At 40.7% G+C, this 19,603-nt stretch overlaps 1 protein-coding gene across 1 annotated transcript in view; it reads right to left on the bottom strand.

Moving 5' to 3' along the window:
- Positions 1-19,603, bottom strand: part of NECAB1 (N-terminal EF-hand calcium binding protein 1) — a 155,341-nt gene that overhangs the window by 132,021 nt on the left and 3,717 nt on the right. Inside the window, exon 2 of the mRNA XM_084760026.1 lies at positions 15,649-15,673. Within this exon, the coding sequence (XP_084616152.1) occupies positions 15,649-15,673 (25 nt within the window). The remainder of the gene's footprint in view (positions 1-15,648; positions 15,674-19,603) is intronic.

A 19,603-nucleotide genomic window follows, 5' to 3' on the forward strand; every position in this document is an offset into this window, starting at 1 on the left:
TCAAAGAAAACGCCATGGCATAGGACTGTATATGCTTCGACAGTGAAAGAAGTGAAATCAAGATTTTCACAGGCAATCAAAAGCAAAAGAATTCATTGCCACCGGACTTGCCCTGCAAGGCATGTTAGGAAATGTTCTTGTGGGAGAAGGAAAGAGAGAGATTGACAATAAATGGAGAGCCATGTAACATGGCGTCAGAGGAATAAACAGAGGAAGTGAAATACAATGTCTTGCGTTTCTTATTCTGAATGACTCAGGGATAGTAGGAAGCAGTAATGCCAAATGCATGCTCATGATGACAGCAGATTGGTAGGTGAGATGTCCAAGAAGAATCGGACATACTGGATAAAAGATGTTTGTATTATCTATGAGGTGGTATAGTGTTAATTGAAGGCAGATGCATTAAAAAATTTAAGACCATTCAGGGGGGCGGGGAACACACAGTTGTAAAGAAAAAGTAGTAGGTGAGACAAGAGAGGGAATGTGGGTAGGGTATCGGGTAGAATTAGTCAAGACATATTATAAGCATGTGTAAATTAGATTTAAGACCTGCTATACAAGACGAAACCCATGCCTGCCATCATTATTGGGGCCAATAATCTACGGTTAGATGAGTCAAAGGCCCTATGGCAGAACCAGCTGCTAGTCCTCTGCTAAATGGTCTAATTTAAACTGACCCCCAAAGACCTAGTGTTACTCCTATAGACTAGTGCATCTCTCCACCCTCATCAGAGAGGCTTCTTTATGTAGTAGATGGAGTTTTTTTTTTTTTAAGCTGGGTTCCTATTGCTGTGATAAAACAACACAAACAAAAGCAGTTTGGGGAGGAAAGAATTATCCAGGATGACAGGTCCATGAGGCGAAGCCAAGTCACAAAGTTAAGGTAAGAACAGGGGTGCAGAAATGGAAGCAGAGACTATGGATGGCTGCAGCTTCCTGGCTTGCTCCTCATGGCTTGCTCAGCATGCTTTTCTATACATGCAAGGACCATCTGAGCTGAGCCCTCCCATGTACATCAACCACTAATCAAAAAAAAAAAAAAAAAAAAAAAAAAAAAAAAAAAAAAGCCCAACAGACTTTCTCTCAGGTGATCAGATGGAGGCGTTTTCTCAATCAAGGTTCCTCTTCCTGAATAACTCTAGCTCAGCTGCTCTCATCCTTCCTCATGCCGCATCTCCTTAATCCAGTTCCCTCATGTCGTGGTCACCCCCAACCACAAAATTCTTCTTATTGCTACTTCATAAACTGTAATTTTGCTACTATTGTGCATCATAATGTGATGACCCCTGTGAAAGGATTGTTCCACCCCCCTGTCCCCCCCCCACCAAAGGGGACTCCAAGTTTGAGACCCTCTGCTCTAGCTTGGGTCAAGTTGACATAAAAGTAACCCGGATAGAGACTAACACAGAAATCCACCCTGGCTAAGTAGCATAAAACAAGAGATTTCATAGTGCTCTTCTTGACATGGGACGTCTGTGTCACACCCTCTCTTCCCCAAACTCACAGGTCACTGTATAAAAGGAGCAGAAGAGGTGATGGGTGACTACAGCAAAGCAGTGGTTTTCTGAAACAGCAGGGCAGTTGCACATACGAACTCACAGCACTTGTGACGGCTTGCGGAAGACCTGCACAAGCTCAAGCCAGACAAGCCTTCAGCATGGTGAGGGGAGGGAGGTGGACATGAAATCCCACTTTTAGCCAAGGAGCTATTGACAACTGATAGCCACTAGGAAAGGGAGAGTCAGTTTTCTGTAAGTGTGTGGACCCAGGTGAGTTGGCCGTGTTCCCACGGAAAGCCACACAGCTGGGAATAAATGGGAAGTACAGATGGAAAAGATGGGTTAAAAAACTTTACACAAATTTGAGTGGGGAGGGAAGATGGGTGGATCTGGGAAGAGTTGGGGGAGGGGTTAACATAAAAATACATTGTATGGAATTCTCAAAGAACTACTTTAAAAAAATTAAAAAGCAAACAGGAGGATTGAACTTGGTCCTCATATGTACAAGATGTCTTGTCCTAGTTACCTTTAAAAAGCTGTCACCTTGAAGTGGCTAGAGTCACATGAGAAGGGATTATTAACTGAGGGATGCCTTCATTAGACTAGCCTGTGAGCATGTCTGTGGGTTGTTAATTGGCTTATGAGGATCCAGCCCCACTGTGAGCAACACCATTCCCCAGAAAGATGGTCCAAGGTTGTATAGGAAAGTTAACTAGGCATGACCATGGGAGAGCCAGAGAGCTGTGCAGTAAGCAGCATTTTTGATGGTTTCTGCTTCCTAATCCTATCTTAAGTTCCCACCCTGACTCCCCTCAAAGTTGAGCTGTGACCTGGAAATATAAAACAACCCTTTCTTCCCATAAGCTGCTTTTAGTGACAGTGTTTCACAGTAATAGAAAGCCTAGGACACAAGGCAAGCACTCTATCAACAGAGCTATCTCCTAGCTCTCAAGAATTTTTTACTCCACATTTTATTGACTGTAGTAATTTATAATAACTTCATAGAATAGTTATTCCTTCTTATTCTTTTCAGGTAGAAAAACTCTGGAAAACATAAGAAGGTGATATGGCTGACATGAAGTCACAGCCCATCTCCTGAGATACATTCCTGGAAGCCAGTCTTTAAAACAGCTGTCATATCTCCTGAGGGCCCAAGTGCCTATGCAGAGAGATCCTACTTCTTTACTTAACAGCCAGTATACAGACTGGTTTTCATTGTCCACTTGTGTGTCATCGGAGCAGGAGGACCCTCAGCTGAGAAACTGTTCCCATCAGATTAGTCTGTGGGGGAATTCTCTTGACTGATGATTGAAGCCCACTGTGGGTGACATCACCTCTATGCAGATAGGCCTGTGCTATATAAGAAAGCTTGAAGAGACCAAGAGAGGAAGCAAGCCAGTAAAGAATATGCCTCTATGTTCTTGCCTTTGTTCTGATGGATTTCCTATCTGACTTCCCTCAAAGATAGCCCATAACCTGGAAGTGGGAGAGGAAATAAACACTTTCCTCCCCAAATTGCTTTTGGGTTTTTATCATAGCAACAGAAAGCAAATTAGGAAAGCTACCAAATATTTAGACACTTTACAAGGAAATGTATTTGTTATATAAGAATATTTTTTATTACTTTGGGGTTGTGATTGGAATAGTAAAAATAAGCTGAGAGAATTAAGGTCAACTTCTACTGAGAGTTAACAATAACATTTTATGTGAGATTAGAAGTAAAGAAACCAAACACACCCCCAGTTATTGAAGCTTTCAGATAATGACAAATGAAGCATTTGTTAGAGGAACATTTTATTTTCAGAGGATATAGATTCAAAATTAACAGCAAAAGCACACTCCATTTATAGACAAATTTCACTTACACACCAAAAATTATTTTCATGTAGACATAAGAGTAAAGAGCACACACCACAGTTGACTTGCTTCCTCTCCCATCTGCCACCTCACCTTCATTCCCAGTTAATCATCTCTCGTTTTTTTTCCAAGAAAAGAAATGTGAAGAAAAGCTGCCATTTTTGCTTCATCAGAAGCCATATTCCATTTTTTTAGTGGAAACGGTGATTTTTCACATGAGAAATTACTAGTCCCATTTCACTAGAATGCAGCCTATAAAATATTAGTGAAGGAAGCTTCCATGTTTTGATTACTTACAATATTAAACACCACCCATGAGGATTTATCTTTCTTATTCTTCACAATTAACACAGAAATTAGGTCTTATGATTCCTGCCTAAAAAGGAAGAAACTAAGCCCAAGCAGATTAATTGTCCAACATCACAGCCTAATAAATGCATCCTAAGGTTTGTATATTCTTTTCTCTCTGCATTCTCAATGACTAGGGTACTGTCTGGCACACAACATGGATTAAAATATCTGGTTAATATGTAAATAACAAGACAGAAAAGTCGAGGTTAACACTTGTTCTCTGTGGTTCCATGTCTCCATTATACCATGCATCTTCAGACATGGTAGTAGTTAGGATAATTTCATGTTTTCTTTCCTCTGCTATTGAATTACTTTGAATTACTTAGTATTATTCATCTGTTATAGAAGATCAATGTTTCTACTCTGAACAGACCAACTCTGCTGCAGAGAAGTGCCTGAATTAGGTTGTTAAGACTCTTAGGTTAGAAGGGACTCTATACACAAACTTTATTTACAACCCTATGTCCTTGAGTTTTGTCTCCGATCGTTCATGGATAAAACTGGAATAATTATACCACTCTCTCTGTGCAGCCTATGAAGATTGTCTAGCGTCTGATATGAAGAAATGCTTTACTAAGTTATTTACCATTAGTACAGCAATTTCATTTGATGCATGAACTAATATTCTTAAGATTACACAAAACTTGGTAATAAACAGACTATTACATTACGAAGTTTTATAAAACCGTTTACGCGTGGCTTAGAATGTCATGAGAAATGCAGAAACATCACAGATGTTTGTCAGAACTTTCATAAGTGAAAATGATACAAATATTGCAATGAATTGGGCTCTTAACTTGAGGCTCTTGTCAAGTAGTTCTACTGCCTATGTGGGTACCTAAACCAGAAAGCAGAAATGTGCTTCCCACTCCAACTGCCAAGCACAAGTGTGTGCTGTTGAGCTCCCTCATCTTTCTCAGCAGCCCTTCAATTAATTAATAATTCTTTGCTAATTATACATCAGAAATGTCACATTCACTTTGTCATCATTGTCCTTTTACCACTGATCTGTTGACGCCTTCAATAGCTCTGCTCTGGTTTTATGGTGTGCTAAGTAGGCGATTTCAGAGGCTTTGGGCTTGAGTGGGACCTGCCGAGTGAGAAGTAATTGACAATCGACAATGGAACTGACAGGCCTGCTAATGACTTGTGTGCAGAGCTACTAACAGAAGAGGCCCATGGAAGTGGAGGAAACTTTTCACTAGAGCCACTGCTGAGTGTTGGTCCTGCCCTCAGACAGTAGAGGCTGCGGAAGAGCAGAGCAGGGTGGTAGGATTCGATGTAAGGATCAGACATCTGCGTGGTAACTGTTCAATGTATACTTTTACAACTTGAGTCTTCTTCCTTACTCTCAGCTTTTATGACTCAGCGTGGGGAAACCCTGCTGCTAAGGCCACAGTCCATCGTTACTGGAAAGCCCTGAGCTCATTACAAAATGGAGGACTCCCTTTGTCTGTGAGGTTTCCTCTTTGACTTGGGGAGCCCAAATCCCCACACCCTTTACCTAAAGAATGTCATGTAGACCTTAGGAAAATTACAAGTGCAACTCCCCTTTTCCCAGTAAGAACCCATTTGGCAAGCACCTGGGATTCCTGGAATACCTCTCCATGTTAATGAAGCATCTCTGTATCTTAACCCTTCAGCCATTGGTCTTTGCCCACCCTGGATCTCTTTACTCACTCTGCAAAGTTCCATAACCCTTGTTCTCCCTGAGTAAAATTGATGTGCCTCCTTGAAGCTGGTCCTGGAAGTTGCCATTTCTGTTTGTGCTCATGGACCACCAAGTCCCCAGTTCGTCACTTATGCTCCCTTGCTCCTGAGGCCATGGAGAGTTGCTGCTTACTGGCTTACTCAACATACTGGGCAAAATTAGCCTCCATTCTAGAATCATAACTGTTTTATAATGTTTATGACATACCTACAACATGTCAGGAGTTACGCATGTTACGAAGAGACTTGATACCCTATGAGCATATACAGAGGGAGGAAGTCCTCCTCAATCACAGTCATAGGGGAGGGGAGTAAGGAAAAAATGGGAGGGAGGGAGGAATGGGAGGAGACAAGGGATGGGGTAAGCATTGAGATGTAATATGAATAAATTAATAAAAAAATTAATTAAAAAAGTATATAATGACATGCATTGTCCTTGTCCTCAAATGGGATATGTATGTATATTCCTTTTATATAATTATATAACGTCTTAGAGAACAAAAGAACACATTCCCAGACCAGCTGTCCCATGTGGTAAGAATATGAGATACATGATGGGATAGATGGAAGAATGAACTATAATTTGATGAATCATTATTATTTATTAAGTTTATATTCATCATTGTGACATCTCTATGTTACTTTTATCTCATCAGTCCCATGAGTCAAATATACGGGTATAACTACCCTATGTTTGCAGTTGTCAAAAGGATTTGACCAATTGACCCTTATATATGAATAATTCCTCTTCTGTTTTAGTTACGGTTACCATTTCTGTGATAAAGCACCATGACTAAAAGCAAGTTGGGGAGGAAAGGGTTTATTTGGCTTATACTTCCAGTCCATTATTGGAAGAAGTCAGGGCAGGGACTCAAGCAGGTCAGGAACCTGGAGGCAGGAGCTGATACAGAGGCCATGGAGGGGTGCTACTTACTGGCTTGCTCCACATGGCTTGCCCAGCCTGCTTTCTTATAGAACCCAGGACAACGAGCCCAGTATGGCAATCCCCACAATGAGATCGGCCCTCCCCCATCAATCACTAATTTAGAAAATACCATACATCTGGATGTGATGGAGGCATTTTCTTAATTGAGAGTTCCTCCTTTCAGACAATTCTAGTTTGTGTCCAGTTGACATAAAATAAGGCAGCACGCTCTGCCAGACAGAGTTCCGAGAGGGATGAGTGGGAAGGATAAACTTGATTGGAAACCAGTGGCTTGAAAGTTGTTCCAAGCAGTCAGAGCTCAGTGAAGACCCCTACCATGGCATTCATTATAATGTATAATTCATGTCTAACTCAAAGGTACTTCCCCCTCAAAAATATGAACTTTCCCTGTGCACCCAGCTGTCTGTCACCCAAACTCCTGACTAAGGATCACATGTCTGGAAACCGTGTAAGAGAAGGCTGTGCCTTCTCAGCATCAGAAGCCTCTGACCATGGATCAGGCATAATGTCCAATGGGAGTAAACACTATGGGCTGAACCTAAGTAAAACTCAGATTCCATTTGCTGAGGTCATGATCAGACATAAGGACCTTACTAACAAAACAAAGGAGAAATATAATTGCATCAGTCCCTTTTTGTTTTGTTTGTTTTTAGAGGATTCTTCAGCAACGTCTCAGGGTCATTGCTTGGAGAATAACTTCTCTCAAACTGTGAGTTTGACCACTGGGAATTTGACTGGAATGATGTGCTCTGAGGATGTACATGTTCATCACATGACCATATTAATGATCTCGATCTTTGCTGTCCGTTAAGTGTTGCCATGGTCTCTTATGTAGACCTCATCTGAGGCACTGCTATCCATTCCATCTCCCTTTTGCCAGCTTAAGGGCAGCTAGAGCAGTCTGTGCCCCAACCATCTAGTAGGAGTTAGGATGACTTCTGGAGCGCATGGGGTGAGGGACTACGAGGCTTCCCTATAGGCAGAGAGAGAGAGACACAGAGAGAGAGAGAGAGAGAGAGAGAGAGAGAGAGAGAGAGAGAGAGAGAGAAGGAGGACATAACAAGGTATAAGGATGCATAACTTACTGGATGGCTGACTTCTACCTCAGCCTCCTTCCTACCTGAGACAACAGTCTTACACCTTAAAACAAAGGTCTGAAGGCAATGGCTCCTGCCAGTTGGCCCCCTGGTGAGGATTGGTTTAGCAAGTTCAGGCTGGATCAAGCATGTAACAGTTGAGAGCCCATTAGCCATCCTGTCTTTCTTCAAACAGACCAACCCGAAATGAAGGAAGGACAGCTCTACAGAGACTTTCAAAGGCCCAGACTTCAAGAAAAAGCTGAGCTTCAGTTTCTTCAGCTCTGCCTGCCACCTCTGCTGTGCAGAAAGTCTTTTCCCTCTGTGTGCCTGATGTATGGTTGCAGTTTCACAGCCATAATAAAAAGCTTTCTTTACTGGCAAACAAACAAAACAAAACAAAACACTCTTTATGTTAACTAAACTCTGTTCTTCTCCCTGGTGTTTCTGTGTTTGCTTAAGTGTGTTGTTGTTTTTGTTTTGCTGTTGTTGTTGTTTTGTTGTTGTTGTTGAATTTACTGCCTATATAGGATGGTACACAGAACAAATGCATAATACCAGTTGAATGAATGAATGAAAGAAAGGAGGAAGGAAGGAAGGACGGAAGGAAGGAGAGATGGAGGCTGGAGACTAGCGCACTCTAAATCCTAATTATGCATACTTCTAATCAATTTCCATAACCATTTTTAAAATATCTGCATAAAAATTATAGTTACTTTTAAAGAAATATATCGATCACAGGCTCTTTTGGCATCATTAAGAAGTCGCATGGCTTCTTCAATAAAAAGGAAAGTCTTGTGTATATGATCCATTGCACAATTCCTTTAATTCTTACAAAAGCTATAAAGTTTAATCAGTTTCTTTAGTTTTCAAGGTGGAACCACAACAACACCAACAAAAGTTTTTTGTAGGTTGTTGTTTTTGTTTTATGTATAAGGCATCAATCCCAAACATACACAACTTAAACTAGGGTGGTTGGTTTACAAGCATCAGGAAAGGCTAAATGGCCAGGCCAGGTCATCCCTGAAGCTCTGTGGTAGGGAGAAGGTCATCTTGGACCTAACCTCTGGGTGCTGTGGTAGTAACTACCTTCCATCAGAGGGAGAGTAAGTAAGATGTTGAGGTGCATAGTCCCAAGACAAAAGAAGGATTAGGATGAAGACTTAAGTCAGGTAACATTTACTAAAGACTTCCTGAGGGTCCGACACTATCCTGAGAAGCTTCTATGCATTTTCTTCATATTCCACAGGCATGTAACAGAGCCACTATCTTTGCTTCCATTTTATGGATAAAGAAACCAGGGAAGCTATTTGGGCCACAAAGATTTGAATCAGTTCATTTGACTGCATGCCCTAAGCTTAACTACCATGCTACATCCCTCCGGGATCTGGGAGGAATAGAAGCAGTGGCTAAGGGTAAATTGCACGTGCTTATGAGGTCGGATTCAGGTTTTAGGGTAAATGCTGTGCTCTGTACACTTCACGGTCTGCTGTCGTAGCCGGGCCTGACTTAAGAACATTTAGTGGCCATTAATTGGGCTCAGAAGTTTGAATCTAGATTTTCTATTCCCTTCTGTGATATCTAATAAGTTCTGCTATGTAAAGATCAGGGTTTTTACAATTTTCTACTTCTGGAAGAAAAGTAACACATTTGTGTCTGTGAAACTGTGTTATACTTCAGAAAAAGCTACTATGGAAATAGAAAATTTGTTTTCCCTTATTTTGTTATAAAAAAAAGTCACTGGAGTCAGAATCTGCACTCTTGAGTTCCTCCCACACTCTCAGTGCTGCGAGCTGCTCCTCACAGGGTCCTTCTTAGGGCACAGATCAGTGACTCATTGCTAATAGATGTGGCTTCGGCTTCCATAGTGGGAGGGGTCCAGGTGACTCTCTATCATGCCTGAGGATAATCGTGGGCACAGAGTTATTTGACAGTCCTTCTGGCAAATTATCTGATTCTCAGTTTCACGTTCATTTTAAGAAATGAGTAAGAAATTATGATAAAAAATCAACTTTGTGCTAATAGCACTAGTTCCTGGGCATCTATCTCAATCTTTCCACTTTATTTGGGCCCACATCTCTGATTAGGAAGAGTTTGGGAGTTCTTAGGGTTGACAGACAACTGTCTGTGTGGCTCACATTAAAGCACAGATTTGTTGCCAAGTTTCAGAAGACAATGGACTGTTCTAAAGCTCCCAGGGAGATATGTGAAAATCTCACCTGTCTGCGAAGAATCCCTGCACTCTGGACCTTTATTCTAGTGCCTACTTATCTTATTTTCATGAGAAGCTAGAATAAACCAAGATTTGGGTGGTGAACTTGAAAGGCCTTTTATCAATTCTCACATAGTCAATTAAATACTCACTGACTATAACCCAATGTAATCTTCAAAATATACAAGTGTTACATGAACTATTGTCCAGGATTTTTCTCAGCTAATGCTATTTTATGGAGATTTGCTAGTCATTCAGGTATACTATTTTTCAGCTTCCCTATGAAGTACTTAACACTTTAAATAAATGTAACTATCATGTATTACAAAAACAGAACATTAAACCTTTGTAGGCTTATGTTACAACTACAATTAATAGTCATGTATCGACACACTAAAATATATATAAATGCACACAGGCAGACAGACAGGCAGACACACACACATATACACATATAAGAAAACGAATAAGTCAATTTGAAATAAGAAAGACCTTAATCTATAATGTTGGTCCAGCTATTGCTTAAAATGCAACTCAAAGGCAGTTGTTTAACCCTGCCAGCTTCATTTGGTCTATTAAGGAAGTTAGAAACAAAAGCTACAAATCTGAGATACTATTAATAAGATTGAAATTAATGCTATCCTGCTGGGGGAAAATGGCCATTACTAGCCTTACTAAGCGGTGGACCTTGTATGTGACAGAACTAAGGCAGGCGAAGTGAGCTCACTCATGACACAGTGGCAAGTCTATCATGGAGGCAACCTATCACTTCCTGACTGGATTTGGTACCTGCTCTGCACAAGGGGTTTCACACTGTACACATGACCAGTAGCCCATGGCTTGGGTAGCGAGTCATAGGCCATAGTGAGGAAGCTACTGTTGTTGTTTTGCTAAATGAACATGATGTGTTTGTCAAAATACAGTCCATGTAACAATGCTGTACACATAGGAGAGTGTGGCTATCAACTTTGGTCAAAGAAACTTCTTTTTTCTTTTTATTTTCTTTCTTTCTTTTTTTAATTATTAACAATGTATTAGCATAAGAATACTCCCTTAGAGTAAGGGGACTCTAGTTACAATACGGAAAGCTGTGCTTTCAAGAGAAAATGAACAGAATCTCATCGGTAAGTGGTGTATATAAAGACACTAATAACTGATTATCATTGACCAAAATGAAATAGCAATATGAGATCCAAGAATTAGTGACATTTATCCCAAGTAAATAAATGTATACATTACAAGAACTACATGCCACCTTCACTCCTTTTTTTTTTTTAAAAAGGCATTTTCTGTAAACACTTATCGCTTCTTTTCTTTTTTTCATCAGTGACTCTTAACAGGTTAAAGTACTGAGAATAAACAACTTTGGAAGCTCACTCATAAGTGAGACGCCTACATTTTGCTCCTCCTCCACCTTGCTCTCCCCCAAGTTTCAGGAACATTGCAGAAGAAGTAGAAAAGACAAAGAGGGAAAGAATCAGAGGAAGGTGGGGCAGCAATGAGGAACTCTGACTTTTTGAGAATTACCCATCTGCTGCTCTCCTGAACATACAGCAGGTATGAAAGATACACAAGATTGGACCTGTCAGCACCTTGTCATGGAGTTGGGAAGGTGGGGCTCCACCCTTAGAGAAGGAATAAGCAGCTAACAATTCAGATGAGAAAAATATTTTCTTCTCGCATGGTCTTGTGAGTGATCCTAATGAAACTCATTGGGTCACCAAAAGAATGAGAAGAAGAGAAACCATGAAGGAGGAATGGGGCAGAATAAGAAGAGATAGAAATAGGATTAGTGAGGCAAGTGTGTGTGTGTGTGTGTGTGTGTGTGTGTGTGTGTGTGTGTGTGTGTGAACATATTATTCATTATGAAATATCATAATGAAGTCCATTATTGTGTATAGTAACATATAATAATAAGCAAAATGCTTCAAAAGTATAATATTTAATTCTCAAGGCAGCTTTATAAGCGAATGCTGTCATTAACCCATTTCACAGATGAGGACACACAGGGAAGGCAAATGATTTGTTCAATATCATGAAACTAGGAGCCAAGATACTGGAGCTCTTTTTTCTCACCTTCTGTTTTTCCTATGGCTTTAAGCAATCTGCGCTGTGGACTATTCAGAATGATTCTAGACAATGTGTATGAAGAATTTAGGATTATTTCTGGGCCATAATAAATTTTAGCCACTATTAATAATTGGTAGAAATAGTTAAATAGCAGGGTACAACTTGATTAAATAATTCATATAATTCAATTTCTTCTTTAAGGTTCAAGGTTGTTGATGATGCCCTTCTTGCAAGTATATTTGCTGAGCACCTATGCCATGCCCGGCATTTTGCCCAGTGTCATGAACCTCAGACAGCTCTGCCCTCACAGACTTTGAGTAAGTGAAAGCCAGAGGAGAACTGCAGCACAGGGCAATTCAGTTGGATATCTGCCATTACACAGAGGCCAAACCCACCTTTTATCCCCCCTGAGTATTTACTGACAAGAACAGCAGTGGATCTGAGCGAGCGCACATCAACAGAGGATCTGGATGTCACTGCTCACCACTAGGAGTCTTTTCACTTTGCCTTTTACTAAGCTGAAGAAAATCTTTTGGCTTAGACGTAGAGCAATAAACACTGTATGATCTTAGTTATATGTAGAATCTGGAAAATGTCAAACCCATAGAAACGGAGTAGAGTAGTAGTTGCTAAGTGCTGGGCACGGGAGAAATGGGGTGTTGTTGTTAGATGGATATAAACTTCCAGGCGTAAAATGAGTACGTTTTGGGACCTGCTGTGGACTATGGGTAGTGACAGATGTGGTAAGGAATTTGCTGGTAAGCAATGCACAATGAATACACACAACCCAACATCATGTTATATACCATTAATATATGCAATCCCATTTTGCCAATTAAATATCTTTAAATAAAAATTACAAGTTAAATATTTTCAAATATTTCAAACATTTAAAAAAAAATCCACATATTGTTTTCATTTCCATTCAGCCCACGTGTGCGGAAGCTTCTCTAAGGTTCTGCATTTCTGGATGTAATTTCGGGCTTTTGAGATCAAAGCACGAGTATGTCCCCTAAGCAATACTATTTTCAAGCCTTGTCTTTCTGTTTAAGACCCTAGCCTGTGATTTAAAAAAACAACAACCAGGCGCAAACAAACAAACAAACCCAAACAAACAAACAAAAAACCAAAACCTCACCAAGACACCATTAGCCTAGCTAATCCCTCATCAAGTACTTTCTCCCATTTACCCAGTAGCTTCTCTTTTATGTCAGTTAGAGTGCAAATGCTAATTTTGTCCTCTGGCAGGCCAAGTCTCATGCTGCTTATTGTTTCTCATTCTTTCATTATCTCAGCACCAATTAAGCTGTCCACAAGTGTCTCCATCACATGAGTCTGTTACCAAGAGAGCAAGTACACACGTATACGTATTTGTAAGTACAGAGCATGATTAACATGTGCTACAGAGAGATGACTACTTTCTTTAAAAAAAATTTATTTATTATGAATAATCAGATCACATTATAGAGGTTGTGAACCACCATGCGGTTGCTGGGAATTGAACTCAGGACCTCTGGAAGAGCAGTCAGTGCTCTTAACTACTGAGCCATCTCTCCAGCCCCAATGACTACTTTCTTTATCCTCATATGTGTACTAGATCACCCCCTCTACTTTTCGTTTTCAGTGTAGCATGTCTGGTAAAGCAGCCTTAGGTTTCCTCGCCACCAAATCCTACTAACTGAAGACATTACTGAACTGTCACCATTTGCTTCATGGCGCCATTACACAAAAAGGGCTCACAACTTGGAAATGAAGTTGCTTATTGTGTGCCAGACACTGCCCCAGAGGTTTTACATGCATCTTCTCACTTATTATTTACAAGGATCCCTGGCATTCATGGAGTTACAAGGTGGAATAGCAGAGATTTCAGCAGAGAGCTGCTTGGCTCTAAGTATTCCCCACCTTTACCCCAAGAGTCAGGATGAAGAATAAAGTAGAGAGAAGGCGAAGAGGAGCCAACGGATCGAGACCCTGTATTGTGGGCAGAGTATCTTCACTAGCAACGCATTAAACAATCGTCTGCATGTGGAAAGTGCTTGCTGGGCATTGTGTTGATGCATAGGACAGATTTCGGCTCTAGAGAAGCAAGGTTGCCCAAGGGAACTAGAATCTCTTGCAATGACTTTCAGCCCTCCACTACATACTGACCTATATACGTGAAAGAGGTAGAAACTCAGAGAACGGGCAGGACCCTGCATCACAGCGAAGGCTCCTTAGACAGAATGCTTTTTGAGTAGGACCGTATGTAAAATGTGGACATCCTCAAGCTGCCCAGAGTGGAATGCCACAATAAGCGGTGGTTGAGGCAGGCCAGTATCATGGAGGTGGGCTAATGAAGACTTGCTTAGGCAACTGCAGGGCCAATGAAGGCTAAGACTGTGAGAGATAGGAGCAGAGAGAAGGTGGGTTTGATTATATGGTAGAACCAAACCTTAGGACAAGGAGTGAACAGAAGGGAATCACAGTGAGGGGAGGGGATATAGGAAATATGGAGTTTGAGGCTGGCAGAACAGGAGACAATTCTGTGTAGCATGAAATACGGGGTGACTATCATCCATTAAATTTATTCATGTGAATTGATTTGTCAGATGATTTTTCTCATGAATATGGATTATGGCAATTGGGTTTTACTCTGATTTTGAAGTAGGATAGTTTTGATAGAAAGGGGAGTGATAGGTACAAAGGTAACACCAGGCTTTAGTCAGAGTCTTGAGGGCCGAGGAAACAAAGAAGGAAGAAGGAGCTCGAAGCAAGAGGGAGGCAGGCACAGCAGAACAAGCAGAAGCTGAAGGACAAGGCAGCTGGCACAGAGACCAATGTGCCCCTCTGCGTACCCCAGCAACGCTGCACTTAGATATTAGACAAAGGGCTAAAGGATCAGACAAGAAGGGAAATGAAAGCATCTCTGGCTTCCATCTTCAGGAGGAATGAAATGATCCAAGTGAGCAAAGTGCATCTTTGAACTGGTAATGTAACAACTGCTGCAACATGACTGGAAACAAAATATGTTTATATGATCAGGCTGGGATCCTGTCTTGGTGCTTCCTGGCTGGACATTTGGTGTTGAGGAGAAAGGGGTACAGTGTCAGAAAGGTTCTTCTGGATCCGGGTGCTTAAGAACAGACTAGATAATGCAGTTTAATGGTCAGATCTGCATGCAATCTTTCCTTGAAGATAAGAAGTGAGATTTCAAGAATGGGAAAGAAGCCTTTGTATCCTTAAAACCATCAGGCCACTTTTACCAGAAATATGCCTGTTCCAAAGCACTCAAGTAGAACAAGCTTAATAAGCTCTGATTCTATGGAATGAATCTTCTAGTGGAATCAAGGAGCAAAAAAATACTTAAGAGCTCATAACTGGACTTAGCAAACCTGGCTCTAAATTTTCAAGGAAAATTTTAAAATTTGGTCTGTTGCCTCTCACTTCTCTGTCTCTGAGGATGACTTTCCCATGCTTCAGGTTGAAGAGGAAGCCACATTGTCTCTAGGGGGCCATGACATAGTGCCATGGGAACTCCTTAGGCCACTGTGAGACTGGTGAGCCTGGATACTGATACCAACCAGATTCATGTTCAGAAAGATTTCTAGCTTAGAACTCTAAGACAAAATACACAGCCTAATATACTCAATGGATCAAAGCTGTTGTTGCTATAAGTTTTTTTTTTTAAGCATTAAAGGGAGAATTCACAGCCCAGGTACAACAGAACTTCTCACTTCAAAGGCATAAATTTCATCTTGCTGCCAAATCTGAATTCACCTGCCAACTTCTCACGAATGTCTGGAAACATAAACTTGAGGAAAATTATGACTATTGTTAAAATTTTATTTTATACACCAATTTCTAGGACTCTGCAATTTTGCTCTTCTTTATAAGACATTCTAAAGTATAATGAATTGATAAATAGAAATTGTAGAATTTTGGTCTTACCATTTTTGTCTGCTCTCCTCAGTATCTGGAAAGAAAAAAAGAAAAATGTTATCATGATTTTCTGCTGTGCTGGGGCTTAGGCCAGTGGTAAAGCATTTGCCTAGCATATATGAAGATCAAGGTTCAGTTCCCAGAATTGGCAGAAGGAAAAAGGGAAATGTTTTGTTCCTAAATATTGCAATGAATGTTATGTTTACACAGAATTCATCTGTCACTAAACAAATAAAACTCCAGTGCTAAGTGAATGCTTTCCAACTGACATTTTCCTTTTTTTTTTTTTTTTATATATATTCCCTCACCTGGAAACAGCTTTTAAATGCACAGTAGTTATTTCAAGGCAGAGAGTAGATCAAAAGCTGTCTAACAGTGGTCAAGGCTGAGAGCCAGGGATTATAAGAGTGTATCAGAAAACTGTTAAGGAAAATAAAGATATTAAATTATCTAGAATGAAATTGTTTCATTTCAGAGGCCAAGAGTCCTCCCAGGTAAGCATTAGAGAATCCAGGAATGTTAGCCAGCCAAGGAAGTTGCCTCAATTAAGAAAATGTGTACCTGATTTCCACCCAGAAGAGTGGAAGTTGATGTCATCAATAACCTGGTGACCTTTCTCTCTGTAGAGCAAGGTCTCATCCAAATCCCCAGAATCTTTATTCCAGATTTTTCCTCCCTTGAACTTTATCTTTAGCTTTGTTTCTAAGTCACCTGAACCCATCCTTAGGGGAGATGTCAGGTGAACTTTATAGCTGGCTGACCTCTCTCCTGTCTCAGTCAGAGACCACACCAGATCCCAGGCCCTTAAGCCGAAGAACCCATCTTCATGTTGCAAAAGAGTTTTGATGTAGTCATGTCTAAGCCTTTATTATGCATATAGTATTGGGATAATTTTTTCCAGGAAAGTTTTATTCAAAATCATACCATATTTAAATATACCTAGTATGAACTGGCCTAGGGGTCGAACTCTAGAAGTCTGAATCAGCCTGGCTAAGTAAGTCATAAGGAACCAACGTTCCATTCTTGCCTCTCCTCAGATCATTTTGCTGCCATTGGCAGGGACCACGATGTTTCATATGTTACAACTCAACAAACATATATTCAATGTATGCACTTCAATGTAACTTAACTGTAATCTCAATAAAACAGGAAATAAAAACAGAAAAAAATCATTGGTAAATAGGAGCGCACATACCTGCTCCATGTCTTACTTGGCTATATTAACAGTGCTGTCACCCTCTTTAAGGTGTGTTGATGTATAGCGATGCTTTGACCATCTAGTATCCATTACTCAGTGGTAGGTAATGTTTTCCAACTTTCCCCTGGGATACTAGTCTTTCCTTTACTCTTGGTTTCTATGCTTAAGGGCTGGGTGGAGCATGCAGGCCTCACAGAGTATCACATCTCTTTGTCAAAGAAGGTTGCTATGTCAGGAGCACCTTAGTGAATAACAAGCTTTGCTTGAGCAGTTAGAAGAAAGATACACTTTGCTTGGTTTGGACTTATACCTGGAAAGACATAGGCAAGGTGCTGCCTTGGACATTCTGTTATCATGTGTGCTGTTGGTTGAACTGTGTTTTTTCCTGAAAACAAGTGTTGAAGCTTTAGTATCTTAACGACCTTTTTTGGAAGTGGGTCTTTCTTTGGTGTAATCAAACAATGATGAGGTATGGGCCCTAATGTCATGAACATGTAAAAAGTCAAAAATTCAGAGACATTTTCAACCCTGAAAGCTGTGTGGAGACATTTGGAAGAACTAATTGGTGCTCTTTGACCCCCTGGCTAGTCTCTAAGGAGAAACCTCTGCTGCTATGACAAAGTATATATAATATACTATTGTATGTTTAAACCTTGAACAGTTTTTGGTTATTTATTTTTGTTAGGAGCAATGAAATTAATCCCATGTGATGTAGGGACTAGCAGAAATCCAACTGGATGACATAATGCTTTGCATATGCACCTGCAGAGGTTGACCATGTACTGTATTGCAAATGCAAACTTTAATTATATGGAACAAGCCCTTGAGGATCTTGCTTTTCCTGAGTAAGCTTTAATTATGGCTAAATAACCAGAACAAGCCTCGTTTTTAGATTGGCATTTCTTGGTGAACAGTTTAAATCACAGACAATAGTTTTTCATTACTACTTTATTTTCTTCATTCTATCATAGGAAAAAACACCCTCCCTCCATCCTTCTGACTTCACCAAAGTGAGGTATGGATAAATCTAATCATGACTATAATGTTTTCTATATTTCTAACAAATCTCATCCATGAACCGTTCCCAGTAACACATGTGCCACCCTAACCAGCAGACATAAGTTGACCCTCTGTTTCATAGAATAAATTTAATTACTACAAGAGGATGGCTTCCAATGGTAAGAAAACTGCTAGAGCAGACTGACAGTGCATTCTTTTTACTGTTTGAAGTAACTGGTGGAGAGTGTAAAGATCCAGTCTTCCAGCCCACAGCGTTTTCCTGTCTCAGGGAGGCCTGAAGTACAGCTCATCTCTCATCGCTGATCGATCCCAAGGTCTGACTTTTGTCCTATGTCCTCAAGAAAGTGAAATAACTGGAACAGAAGCAACCACACATCAAGGAGTGGACCCAGGGCTTCCGCCATTCATGGCATAAATAACAACCAGAGGCAGTCCTCGGGTTCTCAGAGATGAAGTTAGGAAACTAACTCATGTTATTAAACTCCCGTAATTAAATATGGATAGAACTGCCTTGCCTGCAAATTTTGCCTCCCAGCTCATGTGGTAATAAAAAATGCACTATGATGAGAATGGAGTTCAGTATGCAGTGTTACCACAGTTAGCTAATCTTAACAGCTGCCAGCACTAGAGGCATAGTAAACACATTTAAAAATGTCCAAAGAGGAAGCTTAAATATGAGAAATACTGTACTTTGCTATAACTTACAGATTGTTGGGCAGATTCCTTTTTACCTCCAAAGTTATTCCTTGATACCCAGAAGTGAAATTTCTTATTTCACACTTAAGTTACTGAGGGCAGACTTGAAGTGTTATCATGGGAGCATTAAAATGTCACCATTCACTGGTCTAGCAAGGATACAGGATGCAGGTTAGGACTCAAGATAAGATGGGCTGTCAGTCACTGGGTGGAATCTGGGGAAACTGGCATGTACAGCAGAAAATTGGAGCTCGTACAGAGCATAAACTGACATACAGAAGAAAAGAGGAGAGGAGTCTGGGTGCACAGGCCTGGACACTCAATAGATAGAGGATGAGTCCACACTGCTGGCTGCCCTCAGGCTGCAGGGAAGTTGGCAATGGAAAACACATGACTGAAATGTAAGTACTACATTCTATTCTGTTCTTCTCAGTTTTGCCCAGGGTAAGCCCTGTGTGGAAAAAACATGGCAAAAGCCATGGCTGTCTAGCCTTTTACTTGACATCTTCCAAACTGGACAAATCACATCCAAATAACTCAGTGCGCATGTGTGACTGGGCAAGGTAGGCAGTGTGCAGCTATAGCCGAATTCAGCAAGAAAGTCATGGTGTCGGCAGTCCCTTTCTGCTATGACAATCCTACATCCATGTCATGTCACACAAGCAACTGTGTGCCGAGCCTCAGAACTAAAGACCTTTAGAAGGAGAAGCGATCAATCATTTTTTTCCCCAAATTCTGACCTTCCAGGCCATGTGCCTTGCATGGGCTTATATACTTAGATGGAGGCCAGGAAAAAGGATGTCAAACTCTAAAGCCATCACTTTCTTTTCTGACCTTCCAACTTTAATCCCACCTTACCAGTTAAATGGAGAAGGCCTTGTTCCTTTATAATTAAAAGTAATGATAGGCTGGAGGCACGGTTCAGAATAGAACACCTGCCTAGCATGCCCAGGACCCTAGGTCAGATGTCCAACACTGAACAAAACAAGAGTCAAAGAAAATCTCTTTGAAGAGGACTGTGCCGTTGGGTGAATAGAGGTCTGGCTCATT

This window comes from Acomys minous, assembly GCF_964271855.1.
Source record: "Acomys minous genome assembly, chromosome: 1".
In the NCBI taxonomy this organism is placed as follows: domain Eukaryota; kingdom Metazoa; phylum Chordata; class Mammalia; order Rodentia; family Muridae; genus Acomys; species Acomys minous.